General features: G+C 40.6%; 1 protein-coding gene and 1 long non-coding RNA gene across 2 annotated transcripts in view; one reads left to right on the top strand and one right to left on the bottom strand.

Annotated features, from left to right (window-relative positions):
• slc66a2 (solute carrier family 66 member 2) overlaps positions 1–20,132 on the bottom strand; it is a 44,484-nt gene that overhangs the window by 22,219 nt on the left and 2,133 nt on the right. The window contains 2 exon segments of the mRNA XM_030741641.1: positions 1,807–1,906; positions 1,909–2,022. Of these exon segments, the coding sequence (XP_030597501.1) occupies positions 1,807–1,906; positions 1,909–2,022 (214 nt within the window).
• Positions 16,741–20,132, top strand: part of LOC115788570 (uncharacterized) — a 12,757-nt gene continuing 9,365 nt past the window's right edge. Inside the window, exon 1 of the long non-coding RNA XR_004020603.1 lies at positions 16,741–16,843. This is a non-coding gene — a long non-coding RNA (uncharacterized LOC115788570). The remainder of the gene's footprint in view (positions 16,844–20,132) is intronic.

Below are 20,132 nucleotides of genomic sequence, written 5' to 3'. Positions count from 1 at the left end.
TTGGCCCCAAGGTCAGAACATGAAATGCTCAAAGAAACTGCAAAAAACCTCAAGCACACCATCTCATAGTCTACAGACCTCAGTTAGCATGTTAAATGTTAAAGTTCATGACAGTACAATTAGAAAAGACTGAACAAGTATGATTTATTTTGAAGGGTTGCCAGGAGAAAGCCTATTCTCTCTAAACAGAACATGGCAGCACAGCTTAGGTTAGAGGGTAGGTGTGGTTAACACAATGCCAGTATCTCTCCAGGAGTGGTCATCTAAGCAAATTAACCCAAGGTCAGATTGTGTAATGCTCAGAGAAACTGCAAAAAACCAAAGAGCTACATCTCAGAGTCTTCAGGCCTCAGTTAGCATGTTAGATGTTAAAGTTAATGACAGTAGAATTAGAAAAGACTGAGCATGTATGGCATGCTTTGGAAGAACATGCTCAGGCAGCTTAAGTTTGGAAAGTTGCATCTGACAAACCACAAGACTTCTGGAACGATGGACTTTGGAGAGATGAGACCGATGTTTGGCCATAATGCACAGCACCTGTCAAAACCTAAACACAGAATATCAGCACAAACACCTCATAGCAGCTGTCAAACACGGTGGGTGAAAGGGTGATGAGTTGGGCTTGTTTTTCAGCCACAGGACCTGGGCACCTTGCAGTCACTGAGTTGACCATGAACTTCAACCATAAGCTGTAATGAAGAGTGGGCCAAAATTTCTCCACAATTATGTGAGTGACTGAGAAAGTCATCCAGAAAATGATGACTTCAATTTATTACAGCTCCTTCAGTAGCTTGCTGCAGAGAGCCCTGTGAAAACCCACTTTTACACATGACTGTACATCACTCAACTGCTCCTCTCATGCTGCAGAGTACCTACGCTGAAGGAGGATCTAAAAAAAGATCCCAAAACAGTATTTGAAGAACTTTTATGGTTCCTGAAGTACAGAAAGGTGGACTTCCTCCAAGAGTTTTACTAACATGTAAAAGCTTAAGTGGTCTGAAAGCACAAGACCAAAATCTAACAATGCAACTGCCACGGCATCAAATGTCTACAAATCAACCAATCAGAAAGAATATTTTTAAGAGCCATTTCCAAGATTTCTATTTACAACAATTCCAACAGTGCCCATTCACAAACTAGCTACAAGTGATACAACAGCTTGGAAGCAATCTAGTCAGTGATTGTACAGAACAGAGTTGAACTTTGGCTTTCATGTGTCAAAGCTGCTTTAGACAGAATGTAAAGAAAAAGTCTTCTGAAAGCTGATAGATGCTCTTTGGTTGTCCACAAACAAAGCTTTTTCCTGGGCAACTCCACCAAAAACACCTCGAGATACCTCCACTTGTCATCTGAGCTCAACTCCAGAACAGTGGAGGACATATCTATGGTCTAAACAACAGCTTATTTTGTGTTTTGGTAGGTCTCAGTCAGTGGCCTGTATATAAAAGAGCATGAATGTTAATAATACCTTTTGAAAAGTTTACAAGCATTTTAACTAGGCTTTGGAAGGTCATTGCTGATACGATAGGAAACAGATCTAAGAGCTCAGTACTTCTTTTGTCTGCCTTTCTTGTAATCCAAATATTCCCACAGTGCTGTCTTTGAGTCTGCCTTCAAGCAGAAGAAAAATTGAGAAAATGTGTCAATGCTTTTGTAACTTATTTCATGTGGGAATTAAACATAGCATTTTATAGATTTAGCGTGTATTATAATCCTTGCCCAGATCCAAGTTTTTATCCATTCCCGTACTGTATCCCCTCTGGCTCAATACATAAAGTGGATTCTCTATGTAAATAACAGATGTACCTCATGCCTTCTGTGGATTTGTTCTGATAGTTGCAGTAGAGTTGCGGTGTACCCAGCATTGCTTCGATGAAGACGGCCAGGAATCCCAGCGTCTCCACAACAAAGCAGAGTCCAGGAGGAGGTAGGTGATATACGCTGCCATGAGAGTGAAGGCCAGCACACACTGCACGTAGTCCACAAAACGACTCCACGACCAGAAGTAGCTCCAGTCAAAGTCTAAATGCACAACATAAGACAAACAGAAATAGTTTAAATAATTTTTTAAATAGAAAAACAGTGAAAAGATGCTTCTTAAGGCTCTATCCTTAACTATGGAGTAGACTCACATTTATATACCACTTTTCCCGTCTTAAGCACCACACAGGAAGCAATGTGTAGCGACCTTGGCAACCAGAGACCATAGAAAGTCCATGATATTTGGTAACTTCAAGTGAATATGGATGAAAAAAATACTGGGCAACACAAAGTGGGTAGATCCTGAGATGGACTTTTCTCAACTTTGAAGCAACTACCAATGAGAGCGCAGGATACTAGTGATTGACTATGACAGGGTAATAAATACATTAGAGGGTTACCTAGGTGAATGGAGCCTGAAATGTCCCTAGTGACCATCGATTAGCTTCAAAGTGATGTGGGGGGGGAAAAAAGCAAATCACTTTTTTAAACTCCATTTAAAAAGGGCCCGGTCAGGGATTGAACCAGGAATCTTCTTTGCCGTGAGTGATGGTGCTAACCAATGCACCACCATACCACCCAAAACTCATTGTATTCTGTAATCCAAACATCCACCCTGACTCTAATCACTAAGTGCCTAAGCCTAACCAGGTGAGTTAAAATGTTTAGTCCTAACCAGGGAGATAGAGGTAATTTTACTTTGGAGACATTTATACCTAATGATATCCAAGGAAATAGAAATACCTAACCCTAACCAAGTGGATATGTAAATATCTACATCTAGTTAGTTGAGTGCCTAACAGTGGCTGGGTAGTTTAAGCTCTCTGCTGAGCAGCATGCAGTCCTGGGAACTGTAAATGGGAACACTGGCCTGGCGCTGCCTTTGGGTCTCTATTGAAAAATGTTTTTGTTGTTGGACTGAAACAAAGAGAATCATCAAGCTCATTTCTCAATTCCTAACTATATTTGCCAGGCATGGAGGATCAAAATGATGCTACTGAATAAACTATTAATAATAAAAAAAAAATAATAAACTCATGCTACTGGTGGCATCATGGGAAATATATGCTCTTTTGAAGCTTGACTCAGGATATTTTTATTACCAAAATTCTGACAACAGCCCCTCAGCATCCAGCATTAAATTGCATTTGGATTACATGTTCTTGTAACCGGTTCATCCTCAGTGGATCATGAATGCGCTCAGTAAACTTTTAGCCAATCTGCACATTTAGTTGTAACATTTTTTGTGTATAAAGTTTAAGTTTTTCTTTTCTTTTCTTTGCTTTACAGGGCATGCCAGAATTTTACCATTTATCATTTAAATGCCCCCACATGCGTTATATCACTCGGTTATGAGTTGAGAGTCATAGTTTAACAGTCATGCACTAAGTTTGGTTGGTGGTAAGACATTTTTATTTAGTTCTATTAATTTTTTCACTCCTTGCTTCCAGCACTGAAGACAAAGGATTATCTACTAATCCTCTCTGGGCTTTTTGTGTGTTTTGTTTTTGGAGCCTTTGTTGATAAAAATCAACCCAGCCAATATTGCCATTTTTTTAATTTAAATAAATAGCTGCAAATTTTAATATCCCACAATCCTCTTCTGATAATCAGAAATACACATGTTGCTGCTACAAATATGTGAGCTGGGTCCTACTGGGACTAGTTTTCATTAAGATTCTTGTAAACACAGAACACATTGACTTCAGGTCTTGATGAGACAATTGGGGGGGGGGGGGGGGGGGGGGGGGGGGGGGGTAGTAGAGATGAGCGAGGTGGTGAAAGAAGCTGTGGAGGGAGTGTGACAGTCAGCCAAGGTCATGTTTCTTTTCCACTGTGGTAATGGGATGACTGGGAATAGAGACACTGATGAATGATTTAAATCCTGTTATCAGTCCTAAAATCCTCTCATGTGCATTCTTGTGTGGTAATGATTGGATAAAAAATTCTGAGCACAGCAACACTGTCTTCCCATAATAAGCAAACAAGCCAATACTAATCATACTGTGATAATATCTCCTGGCTTCATCACCTCAGGTTCAACTTTAAACTGGAGGAAATGGCTACAATTGTTCATCTTTACTTCAAACTTCTTTGAAGACCAATACATGCAACCTATCTTTACAGTATTAAGGCTGTGAAACCGCAACACGGAGCTGCTGGTAAAAGAGGAGAGTGAAGGGTTAACCATGGAGTCTAATCATGGCTGAACTCCCACTGCTGTATCTCAAAATGGAATTTCTACAAGCTACAATGTAATAGAGCTGATTCGCTTAATCATGTCTAAATGAGCCTTTCCTTATCTAAGTGGCACATCTAAGTGCTCCAACAAGGCCAACTGCATAGGCTCTAGAGAGGAGCCTATGAACTGCAAAAGAAAAACAGAACAATACCAAAATGCCAACCATTGTTTAGCTCAAGTTCTCACTAATACCAGAATTGAACAAGCCTTTTGTTTCTTTGCAGACTTGATAAAATTGGACGTGAAAGAGCAGAAATGTTTATGACATTTGAGATTAAGCGTGAACGTAATGTTGTTTTATCACAGAATTAATGGGAACCGGTTCTGACATTTAGATGGCATTTCTAAATGTATACGCATGCAAGTGTGCCAGAAGCCCAGCTTTTTAAAACTGAGCCAATCCAATTGTACCTCTTTGAAAGCTAAGTTAAACAAATCCAACAAATGTAATTGAATAAATCTCAAAGCACCATTCAAAGCAGGTCATAGCCTGCCATCCAGCACACACTAAGATTTACAATGGCAAAATCTTACACTACCCAGGATGGTAACACAATGTAGGATTGAACAAAAGGAAAACTGAGCTTTTAGGGTATACTGCAGCATGTACTTACTCCTGTTCTCAGTATAATTAAGAATACCCACTGGTAGCTGTTACATGTACTGTAAAGCAGTGTTTATCCTGCAGGTGTAGATATCTGGTGTGGTTGTGGAGTCCTGCTTTCAGCTGAGCCAGAGGACTGTGAATCTGGGCCAGCTAGCACCAGGCTGGCACTCCGTGATAACAGCCAACACAGTGGGAAGAGATGAAGGGCAATCAAGCACTGTTCAGCACCAACCTGGCTGCTAAAGGCATCACACCAAACACAAAAGTGAAACTATGAAAGGAATATGTAGAGCTGCAGGTGATGAACGAACAGGGCGCCAGCTTTGGCACCAAAACATACACATCTATAGTAGTAGTAAAATAGTACGTGTAGCAAGACACTGTTTGCGCTGTTTTGCTTTACTATCCTTGGCTTGTTAGGTAGCTGCTTAGATAGCGAGCTAGCTAACAGAGCCATAATGATCCAGCAAACTCTGCTGATTGTTGGATTAAAGACCAAGGCTAAACCCAGTGCACAGTTATTTACCCAAAACACATTAATTCAACTTTGTAAAAGGCCCTTAAAAAGAAATGTGTAAATAAGCTGCAAATATGCAGCTAACATGTTAGCAATAACATATCACTGTGTTTTAGGATTAAAAAGTGTAGTGTTGGTGTTAAAGTTTGGCTCTTTCATAGAGTTAAATCATAAATGCTAAGTGCAGTTTTATGTGTGTGATCAGAGAATTTCTAATATAATTATAACTCCCACTCTGTTGACTTGCAGTTTAATGTCATTTAATGTCAATGGAGCTGGAGCCCAGAAATGTGAAATTTTGTGAGGTCAACTTTTTTCTTTTGGCAATTTTCATCATGTTTTTTTATAGAGGGAGTTAAAAACAGATAAAGTTTACATTTTTAGATATTTACAAATTATAGTAAAATACCTACCATCTTCCTGGAAGATGTCACACGCATCATTAGCCACTTTATGGCATGTACCAAATTGATTTCAGGCATGAAATGAGCAGGAACCGAAACATTTCTAGCAGCAACAGTTACCTTTGACCACCACCGCCAGCTCCTTTTTAAATGAACATAACAGTTTCTGTATTCCTGAGTATTTCAGTGTTTGCACGGGTCACACAGACATAAAATTTGTCCTCAGACGGTGAGCACGGCCTGCATACTGATGACCGCGAGCATCCACACTCGTCCAGAGAACACTACACCACAACGCACCAACTACGCATATGCCCTTCAGACTTCACCTAGATCTCAGAGAACTATGGCAGGAATATCTGCTCGTCGGTGTCTGAAAATGTCTGTGTCTGTAACTGAGTACAATCCCCACATTACACACACACACACACAAGTTTCTGTTGTGACTGAATTACACTTAACTTGTAGTTCTGGTGTGGAAATGGTACCATTGAGAGGGTGTGACCCAACATAAATTTTTATCAACTAATAAGCATGCATTAGCAGAATGGCAGGCTTTTATGGGCAAAAAATTGGCTTCCATGTAAAAAAATAATAAATAAAAATAAAAAAACCAAAGAACAAATGTGTGTTTTTTCATTTCAGATATATTATGAGCAATTTATTTGGGAAAATGAAAAAAGTGTGACGTTTCCATCATCTTCCCCGTGTATGCATGGGTTCAATAACAATAATAACAATTACAATAAATTCAAGTGCTGTAACAAAAAACAATTCCAAAATATGGTATAAATAAAGTATGCATGATATATTGTGATTGGCGATTCAAAATTAACTGTACTTGTGAATATGAAACTGCATACTGTTACCCCCGTGGTGGCCTTTACCTGGCCTGTGACAGCTGGGATAAACTCTGAACTGGACAAGATAAGCTAAGTCAAGAAAATGGATTGTAATTAATAGAAAGTGGAATGCCTCTCCTACATCAGCTCTGCTGTGCTCTTTCTGATCCTTGTAACAGTAGGTTGTTTAAACAAGTGTGAAATGCACTGTGTAGTATAACTGTTACCTATGGAAACCAATTTTTAAAAAAGCACCTGAAAGCTGCACGGTATTAGACTAATTTAACAGAGAAGATCATTTCATACTGCACGCTAACATTTCTTCTACTTCTTCATGTAAATGGTGAGCACTAATGCATCGACAGGATTTCTTTTTCTTGACTTCTCTCCCAGTTTTTGCTGATATAAGGAACGAGCAGAAGCTTTCATTTTGTGCTAAGGAATGAAATGAAAGCAGCCCCCCCCCCCCCCCCCCCCCACCCCCCCCCCCCCCCCCCCCCCCCCCCCCCCCCCCCCCCCCCCCCCCCCCCCCCCCCCCCCCCCCCCCCCCCCCCCCCCCCCCCCCCCCCCCCCCCCCCCCCCCCCCCCCCCCCCCCCCCCCCCCCCCCCAAATCTTGCGACCTGTCTGGATGATCACTGATTCTGCAACACCTTTCAAATGCCCTTCACAAATAAAAAGCAAACATTGTGACTCTGATACAATTTAATTGTTCTGTGCAATTTCAGCTTCCTGTTTCAGTATCTGCACTCCATGTCAGTGCTGCCTTGTAATCAGCTTTTAATCCTGCATGTGCACAATTTGTGGAGAATTTGCCTTCACGCTGAATAGTAGCAAATATTTAAAAGGACAGAAAAAAGTAGTTTGCTAGTCCATTTCATACTGACCACAAAGGGATGTTTATCACAGCAGAGTATCTCAGCCATTCCCAGCCATACACCCTCTCTTGCTGTGCCACTTGTGTACCCCAGGGAATCTCGCCTTCCTCTTTAATCCCCATGCTGTGTGGCAGTCGTAGTGGCACTGTGTGGGAACAGACTAAAGCTGCACACAATAGACTCCCTGCGGTGCCCGCATGTCTCAGTTTGCAGTCCTGCAGGGTTGCAGTACATGTGTAGGAAGGCACGGGTCAGAGCTGGCGATTTCAATCGCTTGTTTACCAACTGTTTCTTGCCAGCTTCAGTTAGGCCCCAGAAAAGTCTATGGGGTTAGTTGAAATAATGGCTGTCAGTCAAAAGCCCCCATGGGAGAAGCCAGAACATTATTATAAAAGACGGTTATAACAACCTGGGAAATTGAACCTCGGATTTCAGCGGGCTTCATTTTCTATAAATTTGGACAGGTAGCTTTCTCACGGTGACTAATAGGCTTTCACTGCCAAGTCACAGCAACTTCCTCCACATTCAGCCTAAAAGTTAGGCTCCTACCTGCCTGCAGGGAAGGGATAACTGCACCCTACAGGATAAGGTGATATATTCTAAGCTGCCAAACCCGATGAAGCTACACAGGTGCAGACCCCTGTGGGACCAAAATGAGCTATAAGCCATTCCCAGACAATAGAAAGAAATGAAGTCTTTTGTATTGCCATGCACCTCCATAACATCATTAGGCTGACATCTCTGTGATATGGGATTTCTGAATCATTGTGACATAATCACATAACATAGCTGTAGTTATTAAATTCTTCACATCATCAGAGGATTTTTTTTTTTTGTTTTGTGAAAATTCTACAAAATTGGGTTTCTTTTACATTTTGACTTTTATTAATGACTTTTATTTACATCAAAAAGTAATTCACTTACAAAATAACTTGGGATTGTATGCCTTCACGGTATAGTCAGATGACTGAGAAGGAACATAGACTGTGTGCACAATATTAGGCAAATTAGTATTTTGACCATATTATCATTTTTAGGCATATTCCTAGCTCCAAGCTGGATAAACTGGAATGTGTAATGGATTTAAGCATAACAGGTGATGTGTATCTGTGTAATGAGGGAGGGTGTGGCCTAAGGAGATCAACACCCTATATCAAGGTGTGCATAATTATTAGGCAGCTTTTTTCTTTAGGCAAATGGGCCAAAAAAGTGATTTAACTGACTCTAAAAAAGTCAAAAATTACCAAAAGTCTCTCAGAGGGATGCAGCACTCTTGAAATTGCTAGATATTGGGGCGTGATCACAGAACCTTCAACGTTTTGTTGCAAATAGTGAACAGGGTCACAAGAAATGTGTTAAGAAAAAAAGACACAAATTAACTGCCAAGGATTTGAGAAGAATCAAGCGTGAAGCTACCAGAAACCCATTATCTTCCAGTTCTGTCATATTCCAGAACTGCAACCTACCTGGAGTACCTAGAAGTACAAGATGTTCAGTGCTCAGAGACATGGCCAAGGTAAGGAAGGCTGAGACCCGACCACCACTGAACAAGACGCATAAGCTGAAGCGTCTAGACTGGGCCAAGAAATATCTGAAGACAGATTTTATGGACTGATTAAATGAGAGTGATTCATGACGGACCAGATGGGTGGGCCCGTGGCTGGATCAGTAACAGGCAGAGAGCTCTGCTTTGAGTCAAACGCCAGCAAGGTGGAGGTGGGGTACTGGTATATGTTGGTATTATTAAAGATGAGCTGGTTGAACCTTTTTGGGTTGAAGACGGACTCAAATTCAACTCCCAAGTCTACTGCCAGGTTTTAGAAGACGCTTTCTTTAAGCAGTGGTACAGGAAGAAGTCTGCATCTTTCAAAAAGACCATGATTTCCATGCAGGACAATGCTCCATCACATGCATCCAAGTACTCCTCTGCATGGCTAGCCAGTAAAGGTCTTAAAGATGAAAAACTTATGACATGGCCCCCTTCCTCACTGAACCTGACCCCAACTGAGAACTTGTGGGCAATTCTTAAATGGGAGATTTACAGTGAAGGAAAACAATACACCTCTCTGAACAGTGTCTGGGAGGCTGTGGTTGCTGCTGCACAAAGAGTTGATCGTCAACAGATCGAGAAACTGACAGGCTCCATGAATGGAAGGCTTATCACTGTTATTGAAAAGCACATATTGCACATATAGATATTCTCCTAAGAAAGCCCAAACCTCACTTTTACCTTGCTAATCATTCGTGTTTGAGGTTTATTAACATTTTGGATAACCAAGAGCACTGTAGTTGGTGATAATAAGGATTATCCTCAAGAATAGGACTTGCCTAATAATTAAATAATTAAGTTTCCACACAGTTTATTATTCCAAATGCTTATATTTAGCCAACTTGGTCAAAAACACCAAGATACATATTGTGTATGGCTATTCTGCCAAGTTGGTATTTCTGGTCCATGTTAATTAACTAGCTCTATTCTGTCTGCAACACTGTTAGGTGACTGGCAACCTAAGCGTCAGTGTAACAATGTAACAAAGCCATTATAACGAGATGTTAAAATATTACAATCCCAGCAATTAGATAAGACACTTTGTAGCATCTAGCGTCTCTGTCATCCTACTTTTCGGCATGCATGCAACGATTGCATTGAATTTTTTCATGTTCAGGAACCGATTACAAGTAGTTGTGGTGACAAATTTCAAGTGCAAAATGACTGCACAGGTTGTCTGGTGGCTGCATGGCTGATAGCAGAATGACTCCATCTTACTGCCATTTTATCTGTCTAGAGCACCAAAGTCAGTTTAAAGATGGCGACTGACTGCGAGTGGTTGCAGACCAGGTCCCTGTCCTCGAAGCAACCATTTCAAAGGAACAATAATTTTAGTTGCGATGATTTTGGTTGTGCCGTGGCCTCCAACCACTGTTTTCCTTAGTGTGACTGTAGCATAAATGAACAAATGGGTGGAGGTCGAATATGCTAAATGAATATAACACAGAGCACAACCTGTAAGGTAATTGTGTCAGTGAAAAACTAGCAACTGCTACCTAGCATGGGGTTCAGATTAGCTTGTTAGCCAAGAAATGTTTTTGAATGGAGCATTCCACACTGGTGCTTTGTCCTACATTATCTAACATTTACTTTACAAAGCCAGGTTTCCATTGCACTCCAATCTCTATCAGAACAGTATGTCAATTTCTTTGTAAAGCTCTATCTCTATCTATCACAGACAGTAAATATATTTATCCAGTCCTTAATCACTTCCCCTATCAGGGGTTTAATATTGTGGCTGACTTGTATCTTTGGGCACTGTTTTAATGAAAAATATAACACTTATGTTCATCCACATCTAAATGGGCATCCACAAAGGAAGATTTGCTCATTGCTTTGTCCCTAATGGTTGGTCGCTAGTGGAAATTCTAGGCTCTGGTAGCCTAAGTAACCTTCTAATGTGTTTAGCACTCACTCATATGTCAACCAGAGGTCGCCTTAATTCTCACTGGTAGCTGCTTCAATCACCTGCCCCAGAGTTGGGAAAAGTTTAACTCAGGATGCACCCACTTTGCGTCACCACTGGTTATTCTGCCTGTAGTTACTTGAAGGCACTGGGTTCATCATCAGGTTGATCATGATGTTGAGATTCCAAAAGAGAGGACAACATTGGCACATAAAGAAAAGATGGGTTGAAAATGTACGTAGTATGATGTGGTAGAATACTGGTTACTCAGCTTCTTCACAACTACACTACAAATGTAACATCACAGCTGATACAATAGTAAAGACCAGAAGACCCATCTGTTAAAACTGTTGCAGGTCTGTTTTGGGGTTTCCATACTAAACTTGAACTCTCACTAGAGCCTCCATTTTCCTCCAATCAAAATCCTTTTCCCTGCTCCAAACTTAGAGTTCTGTATAGATGTGCTGACTGGAACAAATGCAAAGATTTCACAGATCTGCATTCACAGAAGTAATATAAGACATAATCTAAAATCTAATTTGATGATTGAATGGAGCTCAAAAGAAATTAAAGTGTGGCTGTGACGAACAGAGCTGTAGCCTCTAGGGAACAAACACAGAGGCCTAAAGTTTCCAACATGGTGGAGCAGCATCTCAAATTGTGGTTTTCTTGTTAAAAATTTATATTTACGCTGCCGCAGATTTAAAAAAAAAAAATGCAACCAATGTTTCCTCTCATACGTCCTTCTAGAAAGTTAGACTCAAGCACAAACTTTTCCACTGTCTTCTTGGTTTTTCCCAAAATCCTTTTTCCTGCACCAGAGTGATTGCCGGCATTTCTGATTCAGACACAGCCAAATGATCTGATCTTTTAATCTTCTTAAAGGATTGCAGCAGGCAGTCTTGCACATAAATCACACTGAGCTGCTATTACACCAGGATTTAACTTCTCTCTGAAAACTACACATGCCACAACAAAAGACTTACAGTACAACACAGATGCAGACATATGTTTATGAGTCTGAGGAACCTGTACACGGAAAGGTTGCATATAGTCATATTACAACTTCCTTTGGGCCATCCAGGAATTTCTATTAAAAGTCACCTACATTGTGTTTTTCTGTCTGGGTACAAATGTCCTGCTGTTTGACAAAGTGCCTGGTGTGATAATGACACTGCTTTTATGAGAACAAATGAGTACAATTATTGAGGCTCAGAGGCTCAGAGGGAACAAACTGGACAGTCAGATAAATGCACAGGTTGAGAACTGTCCTGACGACTGAACAGCACCACAGTGAGTCACTACAGAGCACTGCGGTGTGAATTGCAATACAGTTCTCTCTAACATGGTTTTTCTGTGCAGCAGTTTGATCTAACAACCCTGTTACAGTCCTTTCTTCCTGTGTGTTTTCTCATTTTTTTGATGGCAGGCTAAAACATGCTTACCCTTGATATTTTCACTAGTGAATCGATGAGCAGCAGCAAGGCAGCAAAGCTGCGATCAAAGAACATGTCTTTCTGTCAGCTAGAGTCTAATGACACTTGGCAGAGCTCACTGATCGATGAGCATTCGAAGCCCAGCACTGGCAGCTTCCGCATGTGGCCAGATTGAGGCAGCAGCAACACACACGGGTCAGAACACACTGAACCAAAGAAAGCAATGGTGCCAATCAAAACCAATTCTGCTTTCCAGCTTCAACTTTTTTATGACAGGAAAATAGCAGATCTATCCAAGCCATCTACTGTGCACTACATACTCAACAGGAAAGTTTGTTCTATATGTGACACATTGAGCCAAATGTGTGCTCGCTGCCTGTTCCATTCATACAAATATTGTTTCCTTCTGCCATCTAGTGTCCATCCCAAAAACAACAGCCCTTTCTTCACCAGTGCTGTGTCCTAACTGAACTGTGTATACTAATTCCAAGTATACACACATTAAGGCATTTTAACATTTATACAGCACTGTGCAAAAGTCTCAAGCCACCCCTCATTTCTTTATATTTTGGTTCGAAGGACAGAGTCTTGATCAGTAGTTTTCCAGGATTTCCGATGGTCCTCCAAAGTTTTTCTTTGGACATTGCCTGCTTTTTCACTCATTTTCAGCCTAGTGCTTTTCAGAGGACTGTTATTGTTTATTTGTTTGTTTGTTAAGCCACTTAAGAGTGACTTATGAATCAAGCATAAAAAAAGCACCTAACTCAAGGGATGAACCAGTGTTGTGTCTATAGAATTTTAAATATCCTTAAGGCTCATTGATGAGCCTTAAGGATATTCTTAAGGACTCGACAGAGTTCTGAAGGACTCTGTCGCCAAAACATATGATTTGTTCCCATTTCTTTAGTTGAATCTGTGAAAAATGCCAACGATAACACGGTTTGTCAGGCTAAAATATTACACTGCTCAAAAAATAAAGGGAACACTTAAACAACACAATATAACTCCAAGTAAATCAAACTTCTGTGAAATCAAACTGTCCACTTAGGAAGCAACACTGATTGACAATCAATTTCACATGCTGTTGTGCAAATGGAATAGACAACAGGTGGAAATTATTGGCAATTAGCAAGACACACTCAATAAAGGAGTGGATCTACAGGTGGGGACCACAGACCACTTCTCGGTACCGATGCTTTCTGGCTGATGTTTTGGTCACTTTTGAATGTTGGTGGTGCTTTCACACTCGTGGTTGCATGAGACAGACTCTATAACCCACACAAGTGGCTCAGGTAGTGCAGCTCATCCAGGATGGCACATCAATGCGACCTGTGGCAAGAAGGTTTGCTGTGTCTGTCAGCGTAGTGGCCAGAGGCTGGAGGCGCTACCAGGAGACAGGCCAGTACACCAGGAGACGTGGAAGAGGCCGTAGGAGGGCAACAACCCAGCATCAGGACCACTACCTCCGCCTTTGTGCAAGGAGGAACAGGAGGAGCACTGCCAGAGCCCTGCAAAATGACCTCAATTAGGCCACAAATGTGCATGTGTCTGCACAAACGGTTAGAAACTGACTCCATGAAGATGGTATGAGGGCCCGACGTCCACAGATGAGGGGATGTGCTCACAGCCCAACACCGTGCAGGACGCTTGGCATTTGCCAGAGAACACCAGGATTGGCAAATTCACCACTGGCGCCCTCTGCTCTTCACAGATGAAAGCAGGTTCACAATCAGCACATGTGACAGACGTGACAGAGTCTGGAGACGCCGTGGAGAGCGATCTGCTGTCTGCAACATCCTTCCGCATGACCAGTTTGGCAGTGGGTCAGTAATGGTATGGGGTGGCATTTCTTTGGAGGGCCGCACAGCCCTCCATGTGCTCGCCAGAGGTAGCATGACTGCCATTAGGTACTGAGATGAGATCCTCAGACCCCTTGTGAGACTATATGCTGGTGCAGTTGGCCCTGGGTTCCTCCTAATGCAGGACAATGCTAGACCTCATGTGGCTGGAGTGTGTCAGCAGTTCCTGCAAGATGAAGGCATTGAAGCTATGGACCGGCCCGCCCGTTCCCCAGACCTGAATCCGAGTGAGCACATCTGGGCCATCATGTCTCACTCCATGCACCAAAATCATGTTGCACCACAGACTGTCCAGGAGTTGGCGGATGCTTTAGTCCAGGTCTGGGAGGAGATCCATCAGGAGACCAAACGCCACCTCATCAGGAGCATGCCCAGGCATTGTAGGGAGGTCATACAGGCACGTGGAGGCCACACACAATACTGAGCCTCATTTTGACTGGTTTGAAATATTCTTATTCAATGAGAATATTTCATTTATTCAGATCTAGGATGTGTTATTGAGTGTTCCCTTTATTTTTTTTTGCAGTGTATTTTTATACCAACAAGATGATTCCCAAAGAGCTATTGGCTAAAAACGTGGCATATCTTGGCGTGGTGTGTAGTGTCTCAACTGGGAAACTGGACAAGTGGAGGACAAAGAAGAAGTGATAGGGCCTATCTACAGCAGATGAACTGTATTTGAAGGTCATGTCCTTAAAAGTGCAATCAGTCATTTTTTGAACTTGTATAAAAAAAAAAAGAATGTTGTACTTTATACATTGATTAGTGTGTAACTGTCTTCCAACAAACTGATGCATTCTCATAAACTTAGAATTAATTAATTAAAAATACATAGGAGTGGACGCTGGTTTGTGGAATTTTGGTTTGCCCCACCATTTTGAATACAACAGTTGACAGGGCTGTTCTACCTAATTGCGTTTTATGTATGTGACTAGAGACCGGACACACACACAGTATGCCAGAGTAGAAGAGAACTTGCAGGCGTTTGTGTGCCCTGGAGGCAAGATATGAGGCGTCACACCTATGTTTTATCATCGAAAATACGAAGGAAACGGACATCACCACCGACATCTAAAAAATAACGTCATCTTCTTCCTACTCACCTGAAGCCTTATCTCCTGAACTGAAGTCAGGAAAACGTGCATACACTTGCTTATTCATTCTCGATATTGTCATAATTATTAATTGTCAGCAGATCAGACATGTGACCCTCCCATCTCTGGACAGTTGACAAGAACCAGCTAAACAGCAACAACAGCTGATAATAAGCTAATATTATGCCAGCTAATGTTAGGCTCAAGTGTCATAAAAAAATCAGACTTTCCCTCTGATAAATAGTTTGGTTACATTCTCACATCATGGCCAAGAAAAACAGAAGGAAACAGGAAAAGGGAAAACCAACTAACACTGTTTGTCAGCTTTAGTCTGCACTTTATTATTGGGTGTGAATTTGCATTAGCAAAACTTAAGACATTAGCCATCATGCCATACTAAGTTGTATTTTTTCTGTTCAATGTTCAGTTGTTTACACTGCAAGTCAGTTACATTTTTAGATTTGCAAAGCTGTGACACCAAGGGTGCATTGGGTTGCAGGGTTGATGACCCTCACCAGAACAGTACAGACAGAAGTGTAGAGTAATTCTTTGCTTAACAGAATAATAAAGAACCACAAAATGAACTTTAAGTGTATTAGATAATACACAAGAGTGTGTTTCTTAAGTCATTAATTTAAGTCATGTTAATCTATTCCTGTGTAAGAGGTGAATGAAAAATAAGTCAGCTCAAATGAGAATATCTGAGCTCACTTTATATGTAGTTTCATGTACAAAAACACTTGACTTGTAAGTTCAGTAACAAAAATTGATGCAATGCGTTTCCTTAAATGCCTTGAGTTCTGTTTGGGTTTCCAGTGTGCGTAAGTACTAAAGTAACCAGTAAAAGTCACTAGCATTTCATTTTGCATTTAAGCAAAATACGCTTTGTGTTAATGTGTTAGTGCAGGATAAAATCAGCATGCAGCAGCTTAACAGTTATTATTCATATGCAAAATACATTTTGTTTGTACATTGACCCTGAAGTGTAAAACACAAAGACAAAACAGAAAACACAACTTTCAAGGAAAACCAAACCAAACCAAAATCACAACTGAAACACGACAACTTTTTGTGACTGTGTTTTCTGAAATGATGCTTTTTGTCTTTTGCACTTCATGGAGATCAATTACTGCTTTTCAAACTGCAAAACTACATGCTGTCAGTGGTTACTTTAACTGTACTAACAGGGTAGTCTACTGTAAACTAGTGGCAGTAGGCAAGTGGAAACAGAGTTATCTTCTTTTTTCTATCTACATTGTGGTGCACTAAGGGTGTGCAGTGGAACATGCTGTGAAAGCATCACACAAGTGACTATAACGGACAAATGGTTAATATGCTTCATCATTCAAACACATGCGAGAGAAAGGGGCTCATGCTTCACGTGAATTCGCTGGAAACTGTTACTCGCTGTCAGTTAGTGATGGCTGGGCTGTGGATGAGAGCCAAGCAGGGTTATCATCATGCAACAAGACACAGAGGAGCGGAGATGGAGAGGAAGATGAACTACGACTGATGCTTCTTGACAGACACAGTAAGTACATACCCAGAAGAGCCTCTTAGGGATTCTGACCTCCTCGTCCTTAATGTCTGTGGCTACAGACAAAAAAATATATATATGGACAAAAAGGTAAAAAAAAATAAAGCTTGGTTTACTGCACTAAGCTTTGGTCCTCTTGACAGCTCTTGCTGCACTGTTGGCACAACAGTTTTGTCCCACTTTACGTATAAGAAGACACATAATGGTCTTCATCATGTTAATGATGTAAATCAAACTTTAAATGTAGCCATTACTACCTTAGCATACATAGAAATATCAATTTTAGAGTGTATGTTTGATATATTGACATATTAGCCAAAAGTTTGTATGAGCCAATATCTGCCTTGTTTTCGACAGTGTTTATCTGTAGTGCCAGAAGTGTCACATGTACTTTACACAGGCTTAATATTTCAAGATGGTGTGATGAAGAGCTGTAATGCTTTCCAACACTTCAGTTACTTTTTTTTTTCTTCAACATTTCTTTAACTACCTGGCACAAAAGAAAGAAACAAGAACAAGAAACCAAAACGCACACACCCACACGCACACTTATAAGAACATATGGTATTGGGAAATTTGTTATTTTAAGCATTGCTTTCATCTCTGAATTTAAGATTTGGATGCTCTCCAGACTTGACTTTTTTGAGTTATTGTCTTAAGAAATGTGAAGAGTCCCAGACTCAGCTGGAAAAAGGTGATTATTTGTATGCCCTTTCACCAATCAAACCAGCTCAATATGGCAGAATGTATAGTGAGTTCATCCCAGCTGAAACCTCCAGGGCTGAAAAAATGAAGCCAAAAACTGCAGTTCTACAAATGGCCACTGGAGGCTGGCACCAAAAGGGAGTCATCCTTATGGACTCCCATATTAAAATGCCTGACTTTACATCATTAAAGAGAATATTTACAGCTTGCTGTGCAGCACAACCATCCAAGTAGTGTTTGCTTCAGTTCTGATGAGTGAAATTCTAGTGTCGTTTGAGCCTGCTACACAACACATCTGACTCTAAAAAAACAACACGGCATCAGCTAAAAAGCTAACATTGTGGCTGATTTTGAGTCCAAAATCAGTGGGTGACTTCACGGTGGCCATGTCCACATTATCTATAAAGCTCAAGCACTGTATCCCAGACCAACGATGAAAGATAGGAAAGCAGCACAGTAAAAATAATCTACCACAAAGTATTTGTATGCATTTGTTAAAATAGAAATGCTTGATATGATGTGTAGTTAGTGTCCGGTGGCTTTGTTCCTTCCATTTTGCAGATAAGCTCACTCCATATTCCTCCAGGCTGTAGGAAGCAGCGAATGATTTTGGATGAAATCTACACATTTTATACAAATTGAAAAACAAAGACTTTTGGCCCTGATTTCAGTCTTTAAGCTTAACAATGATGTTTCAGTAGATTTTCTGATAGACAATGTCCCCACCTAACTCTCTGCAAGGCAGCAGTTAAAAGTAGTTCTTAATGCTTTTTGCTTTACTTTGTTTTTCACATCTTAGGTTTTCTAAAAAGGTTCACAATTTCTGAACAGAACTGGCCAGAAACAAAAAAGTGAAATTTATAAATATTTTAAACAACACAATTCTATATACAAAGTTTCTTTTTCTTTTCCCTGGAATTTTAGGATTTATCTGACAGTGATGATGCTACTTGATGTAAACACTACACATGAAGCTATACTGCCCTACTGAGGCAAAATACACTAACTACATATTTGGCCAACATACAAAAAATACCAGAGAAGTGAGGGTGATCACATGACATCTGAATGACAAGTCTCTCCACAGATTTAGCTGTAATGATGATTTAGTTGGTATTTTAAAGAACGTATCTTCCAGGTTTTTATTTTTATTTTTAAGTGTGTATATATAAAGAATTTGCATCCAGAAACCTGTTCATATATTTCTCAGCACTGTACAGACACCAGGAATCTTACTTAAGATCAGATCACCAACCCATCACATTCAAAGAAAAGCAGCATGGTTAAAAGCTAACTGCTTCAGCATGGCTTTAGGGCTAGCACTTAGCTTAAGCTATGGTTAATTTAGCCACTTGCTTTCTGATTTAATTTTAAATTCTAATGGATAAAAAAGTGATAGTGAGATCCTCATGATTTATTGTTTTTTAAGCACGTTTGAATGATTGAAGCTGTATTTGTTAGGCTGGCTGATTAATTTAAATAAACTACAGAGGGATGAAGACTTTGCTTTTGGATATTTAACCATCTTTGTGCTTTGCTATACTTCCCAAACTCAGACTGTGGTATCAAGTTTATTGTCAGGGACATCAACATTAACATTAATGTGCAGTGCTTTATAAATTTGTAAAGAACAACAGTAGACTGCCTTTTGGAGCGGGAACTTCAGCTGCAGTTTAGTAGGGCTGCACTCAAATACTCAAATATGTATTTGCTGCGTAGGTAGTAAATTTTCTGCTTTGGGATTTGAGATTTTTTTTTTTCTAAACTCTAAACCTCTCAGCTTGTCTGCCTGACACCATTATCGCTCACAGCAGGGATCATCGCATCTCAGTTCACCTTACTGTTGCTACCTTAACAAGTTTAGCCACTTTTCACGGTCCAAAAACATGGGTATGAAACGTGCTCTCCTGGCACTGAACAGGCCCTCTGTCCTCTATGTGCAGTGTTTCAATGGGTGAGCGAGCAGTGAGCGACAGAGACCAGCTGCGCACGATGCGAGAGAATAAAGGACAAGAGAATCTGTATCAAACTTCCTCTGTGTGATCATTTAAGGTGTCGATAGATGAAATCACAGCACAGCTAATAGATTTTTCGTGTGAATGTCCACCAGACAAGTCTGAAACTTTAATCACAGTACTGAAGCCCAAAAACAGCATTTGGGACAGCCCTACATTTTAGTAACATTAACTATCTGAACTGAAGGCTGCTGAGAGGCTGTCTGGATGAAACTTCTTTTCATTGCACTGCACTTACTTCCTGACATACTACAGCCTGACCAATATATGGGCAGGCTGATATTAGCTACTTGCCAATATATCAGTATTTGCATTTATAATGGCTGATAAATGAAAATAAAAAAAAAATAAAGAAGAGACAGGAGAAACACCCTTCAACCATATTAGTGTTGATGTTACATAGCTTGTCCACCAGGCGGAACTCTGCAAATTTCCCAATGCCACAAATAAAACAACCAGCTGAACCTAGTGAAGTCGGGCAGAGCATAAACGAGTCAATAAATAACTACACATAACAAATTTTTAATGTTAATGAGCAGGCCCTAACTTTTTGTGACAACAGA

The sequence above is a fragment of the Archocentrus centrarchus genome, chromosome 11, assembly GCF_007364275.1.
Source record: "Archocentrus centrarchus isolate MPI-CPG fArcCen1 chromosome 11, fArcCen1, whole genome shotgun sequence".
Lineage (NCBI taxonomy): Eukaryota > Metazoa > Chordata > Actinopteri > Cichliformes > Cichlidae > Archocentrus > Archocentrus centrarchus.
Note: the sequence above shows the minus strand (reverse complement) of the source record. Positions and strands in the feature narration are given on the sequence as shown.